The sequence below is a fragment of the Petaurus breviceps genome, unplaced genomic scaffold (assembly GCF_028583685.1).
Source record: "Petaurus breviceps papuanus isolate PSGF00001 unplaced genomic scaffold, PetGlider_PUasm1.0 173, whole genome shotgun sequence".
Lineage (NCBI taxonomy): Eukaryota > Metazoa > Chordata > Mammalia > Diprotodontia > Petauridae > Petaurus > Petaurus breviceps.
The window spans coordinates 31753736-31759770 of NW_027185759.1; the positions used below are offsets into that span (position 1 = coordinate 31753736).

The following is a 6035-nucleotide window of genomic DNA, read 5'->3' on the forward strand; positions in this document are numbered from 1 at the left end:
CTCATTCGTAAAATGAAGATGATAATATGGATAGTATTTTCCTCACAGAGTTTGGAGGATTAAATTAGAAAATATATATAAAATTCTTTGCAAACTATAAGAGTGTAATCTAAAGGTCAGTTATTGTAATTAAGACTCGGAAACCTGCTCGTAGCTAGCATTGTACCAGTGATTGCTGCCAGGAGCCATGGTAGCAGGCTTGGATCAATGAATAACTGCCAAAATTTCCCAGTTCTTACTGATTCTGAGGTTGGCTGACATACACTAGCTGGGTTGGTCCGAGGCAATGCTAAGATTAGAAGCTGCAGAATTGTTGCTATTAGGCATTTGTAGAGGGGATCTCCTCACTGGAAATGCAATGAAATAAACTCAAAATAATGAAATCACAGATCTGGACCAAAACACCAAATACAGCTTGCACAAACATGGATATCTGATAACATGGCCCACTTCTGGGAAGTAAAATTAGAATAGAAGAGATTAGAAAATTATATTTGATCTTTTTAAATGATCACTTTTGAGTATCTAAACGTTTAGTATGTTTTACTCTTACTAGCGTGTGCATGTGTTTGTGTGCGTGTGTTTGCATGTGTGAGTGTGTATGTGTGTATGTGTGTATCTGTTTGATTTTATGTATAAGGTCTGAAAAAGACTGACTCATTTCTGGATCCTTGATGTCAACCCATTGTCTATGTGGCCAAAGTGGATTAGCATTTCCAAGAGATACCTCAGAATCTCGAAGTGAGTGAAATCAATTGAGAATGTCAAGAATTTGAAGTAAACACCATTTCCTAGAACAGATCCAGCCTCAGGGAAGGATTTTCTTCTGGTTTGGTCAGAACGTAATCTTTTCAAGAAAAAGCTATAAAATAGCTAATAATTCAGAGTTATTGACCAGACTTACACACTATATAATAGAACTAAAGACATTTGGAAGGGAAAAGGAGAGTTTGTCTTGAAACATCACAAGCTTGCTGTGACTTTATCACGTATGCTTCCAGTAGCAAAAAACTCAATTACACTCTCATGATCAATTGGTAATTGTAGCTTGCTCTCTTTTTTAAAGCAACATGACACATCTCACATAAATTTGAAAGCAATTAGCACATATGCAAGGGATGCCTTTTAAAAACAGACTCTCAAGGGCAGAACACTGTTAGCACAAGGAGCTCTCCCACACACTGGAAATGGAACGACAGTAACTGGTATACAGGATGGGAAAAGCAGCCATACTGAATCTCTCAAGAACTTCACAGAATGGTAGGTCAGACCATAGCCACGCTACTTTGTGGGGGCAAAAATAAAAAACAAAATGACGATTGTCTGATGTGAAACTTTTGTCTCTTACTCCTATCTAATACACAAGAAGAACCAAGAGACACCAAATCATTGACAGAAGAGAGTGAGGCATGAACACATCACAGGAGCACATGGAAAACTACTCATGATATTGGCAACCTGGAATTTTGAACTTTCTTTTATCATGAATTGCTAATATAAAACATTTTAGGGAGTGATCTTGAAAAATAAGCTTATGGGTGGCCTGAGTTCTAGAAAAAAAAGCCCCTTGAGGTATTCAACATTATTCCTCATGGGAATCTTGTGTAACAAACATATTTGAGTGCTCTTGGAGAATTTCCTAAGTCTACAAAGAATAAATTCTCCAAGAAAAGCATTCTCTGAGACAATCTACTCCAAATGGAGTTTTCAAAATGTACTTTAAGCTTCATGAGCTTAGAAGATCCTAGATTTGGAGTTGGAAGCTCATCTAGCCCAGCCTCCTCATTTTACAGATGAGGAAACTGAGGTCTAGGGGAGTGAAGTGACTCACCCAAATTCATTAACAAGTGTCAGAGCCAGAATTGAAACTCCGGTCCTCTGATTACAAATGTGAGTATGAGAGGACGTGTCTACCTGCCGGATGGAGTCACTTTCCTAGCAGGTTTTATTTAACTTTTTTTTCATTGTTACAAGGGGGGTATATAGGGATGTGGCTTTGATGTATAAAATTAAAGCATCAATACAACACTTTTAAAATGTTGTCATATTCAGTAGCCTCGCTATCTTGTGGTGGGGGGGCAGGGGAGAGATGGGGAGAAAATTTGTAATTCAAAATCTTGTGGAAATGGAAGTTGAAAATTAAAAATAAATGAATAATTTTTAAAAATGCTGTCAGTCCTCAGAAAAAGCTAGTCCTTACATAAGAAATGTAGCCACATCAGCCACTTTCATACCAATCATGATCCACCCTTTGATTATATCCTCATGTCCAATGGACAGTGCATAGGCAGCTGCAATGAACTGAATGACGTTGGCATTTGGAGTGTGACCATTAAGTCTCAGAGCCTAAAATCTATGGATTGGACAGGACCTTAAAGGTCATTTTGTCTCTTAATGCATCTTGACAGGGGGGATCATGGGACACTTGAGTGGCTTTTTACTGGACAACCAGGCAGTAAGAAATATAGCAAGCTTTTGGAATCCTACTGGTACTTACAAAAAAAGAATCCTATTATTCTTTTTAAGATCAAAAGAAAATCAATTCTATAAACTAACCATCAAGGTGGGGGAAAAAACTAAAAAAAATAATTTTTGAGGTGTTAATTTAAAAGCATCTTTAAAGACCAAACAAATCAAGAAACATTAGGGTATAGGGTATAGTGGAACATGCCTGTAATCCCTGGTACTGGGAAGGACAAAACTGGTGAATTGTTTTAGCTGCCCTAAAACTGACTAAAATGAACACACTCCATCTGAAAGCAATGGGACGAGCCACGAAAATCAAGGGGCCACCAGGCTTCCTGGTGGTGACAACAAGGATCAACCCCTGCAGTGACCACTGAATTCTCTAGCCTGGTCAAGATAGGGAGAACCAGTCTTAAAAAAAAGTCACAAAGGGCAAATCTTGAGGCATTCTTCAAGGGGACCACAATACTGCCTAAGGAGGGACAATGCAGTCCAGGCTGGAAAGGGAAGAAGCCAAAGTTTCCATGGAGACCTGCAATGCAATCAGGCCTGTTAGTGTTCTCACCTAGTCTGGGTACAATAGAGAGATATAATCTTAAAAACATAAAAATAAAAAAGAAAGAATGAAAAAAAGAGACATTCTTCAATGAGTCAGTTCCCAGAGCCTCTGAATTGAGAGTTCAGTTCTGATGGAAGAAGATAAAATTTTAATTGTCTAAATGAGCACGGGCTCCATGAAAGTTCTTTAAATGACTTAAGGGTGGGGGAAAGGACATACTAGTGAGGGGATCAGAGAGTCATGGGACTTGCCTATAGTTAGCACCCAATGGAAAGTCCAACACTTATAAAATAGTGCTTTGCGCATCCTAAGTGCTTCATTGAGGTTGCTGAATGGAAAAGTCTCAGTACAAAAATATAATAGGCATGGCTCGATGTTGAACTTGTGTGTTTTATTGTTGTTGGCACCAGAAATGCTCAGGTTCTATTTTATGTTCATGTACATACTTGTAAACACGACTGCATGAATAATTTTCTCATGGTTCTGTTTCAATGAATCTAGGTTTGAAAAAATACATTCACAAACTACCTTATGTTTAAACACAATGATTCCCTTTTATTTCTTAACTGTACCCAAAGACCCACAATAAAAAAATCATTTAAAGCTGTGAGTTCCGAACTTGTCGCTTAGGAAAAAAAATATATATCCATTTGCAACATAATTCAAGAAGCCTCTGATTTAAAATACACAGCAGCGATATAAAGAGCTGGTGGCAATCCTAGCCAGTGTCAAGACCAAGATCACTGTTCCTTCTTCATGGCAGCGTCTAACAGTTAGAATGCTTGCTAAGTCCAATCAGAAAAGTTATTGCTGAATTTGTTGCACTGGACTGGTATGAGCAGTCCAAATGAGCATTAGAGAATTGCACTGATTTTGAAAATTCCAAATGAGGACACCTCTGTGATCAATCAGAGAGGGTCCTTGGTTCAATTTCTTTCCATCACCTGCTCCAAACCAAAGGTAAATGACTTAGGCACCTTGGTCCTTCAGGATTATTTCACAATGGAACATGAATATTTTCCCTTCCTGCATTCCTCCTACACCCCCACCCCCAACTGTCAAACTACAGTACCACTAGGTCTCTAATTTGTATTTTGTTCTCATTAACAGCTCATCTAGCTGCTCATTTATTTTAGGCAAAATCATTAGAATAGATTCAGCAGTCCATTACTGTAATTTTTATGATCTCTTGGGAACAAATGCCATTGATTTTTTATATTATTCAAGGATTCAAATTTTATCAACTACTGTTTTGTTTTTTTTTAAATTATTAAATACACCTGAGATTGCCAATTGAGCTCTCTATATGTCTCCTGGAGATAACACTGCTGTAATGAACAGCAAAACAAAACCAAACAAAACGAGGTAGGTTAAAACAGGAAGCGCAACACAGGTATCATTATGCAACACCTTGAGACCACAGGCAGCCATGCTTGTAGCTAGTAAACAAACAAACCAAAAAATCCGAGACAGTCACGTAAAAATGGAAATCATTTGAGTAAGTTTATAAGGACACAATTCAACCTGAACTAAATACATACATATTTTTGCACAGATGTTGTTCACTGTATGTTGGGTAATTTAGAGGAAGGTAAAATGATTTAGGGTCTCAGAATTTTGGCCAAAACCCTGCTTCCAAGTTCTGTAACTTCTGGGCCTCGTGATGCCTGCTTTTTCTCAGGTTGTCTTTTTTTTTTTTTTCTCACCAACCCAGAGAGACTATAGGCAGCTCAGAAGCTTTTACTTTATTTTTGTTTGTTTGTTTGCTTGTTTAAAGTCACAGTTTTCATCTCTAGAAAAAAGTGGCACCCACAGAAGAAAGAGATGGGGCAGACCAAAACCAAGCTGTCACCCACACCTCAATTTCCCCGGCAGGATTGGGGTACACCAATCAAAGTCCAGGCAAAATGATGCCTAAGCCAGGTGAGCTCTTAGCCCAAGAGGATTTGTGCATTCTTGTAAATATCATAGCATATTTTTTCCAAAAGCTCTTCTTCCTTTCTCTGAAACCCATTTTCCCTCCTGGTCTTTTGCCCTAACCTTTTGCATAATCAAGCTGTGGGAAAAAGATGTGCTAAAGATTCCCTTCATCTCCAGAGTCAACTCAACCATATGGCACTACTACCCCATCAACACGCACCATTATGTAAGGTCCATATGAAAATATGGACTGACAGACTGACAAAAATGGTAGTTGATTTATTAGTCTAAGGCTAGTAGCTTAGCCATTTAAAATCTATTTCCCAAAAGAGGGGAAAACTAGTGTTTTTCTTCTCTTTTTAAAAATTCATTAACTAGTTGCTGTGAAAAAGCAACCTTTAGGTTGGTGAAGGCAAAAGATTGCTAAAATTACCCAGCTATACAGTTATGGCCTTCAGAGGAGAGAGATAAGGTATATTTATTGTGCTGTCTCTCACCATTCAAAATTGGTAATTTTACAACATTCTGCATACTGAACGCTAGCAGGCAGACAGAATCCAAAGAAGATTCATTTTTCTCAACACCATTTCCTTCCCCATTCATATAAAGTAAGGGACCAAGAATTTTTTTTTTAAAGCAAAGAGTCATAACCCACTGTAACACAGCAGAATAAAAGACCACACAATGTTTACATCCCTAGCGTTGAAGCGCTCATGGTCCATCTCTGGTCAGAGACAGTGCGGCATTCTTGGGGCTTTCCGAGAAATTCCTGCCTCTTGTCTCTCTCTCTTTCTCAAACAGGCTGCAACAATGAAGGATGGACTGTATTTGGTGGGAGAACAAGGTGTGAGAAGGGAAGGGAGAGGTGGGAGTGGAGGAAGGGGAAAGCAGTGTGTTCAACCAAGCCTTCTGTATCTGCCTCTAGACTGGCATAAGTCCACACGTGTCATGTTCTTTTAATAGAGAAACAACGCCATGATGACGAGAGCCAAGTGTTCATCTGCTACCAGTTCATCATGGAATTTCTGTTGAGGGTCATGAAAAACACTTGGCTACTTCCTCCAGATCTCACGGATGCAAAAAATACCTG

General features: G+C 38.7%; 1 protein-coding gene across 5 annotated transcripts in view; it reads right to left on the minus strand.

Annotated features, from left to right (window-relative positions):
* Window positions 1-1054: 1054 nt before the first annotated feature.
* The window catches only part of TNIK (TRAF2 and NCK interacting kinase), a 433646-nt gene continuing 428665 nt past the window's right edge, over window positions 1055-6035 (minus strand). For all 5 annotated transcript variants that reach the window (XM_069083584.1, XM_069083583.1, XM_069083581.1 and 2 more), the window contains one exon: window positions 1055-6032. In XM_069083584.1, the coding sequence (XP_068939685.1) occupies window positions 5949-6032 (84 nt within the window). In that variant the 3' untranslated portion in view covers window positions 1055-5948. The remainder of the gene's footprint in view (window positions 6033-6035) is intronic.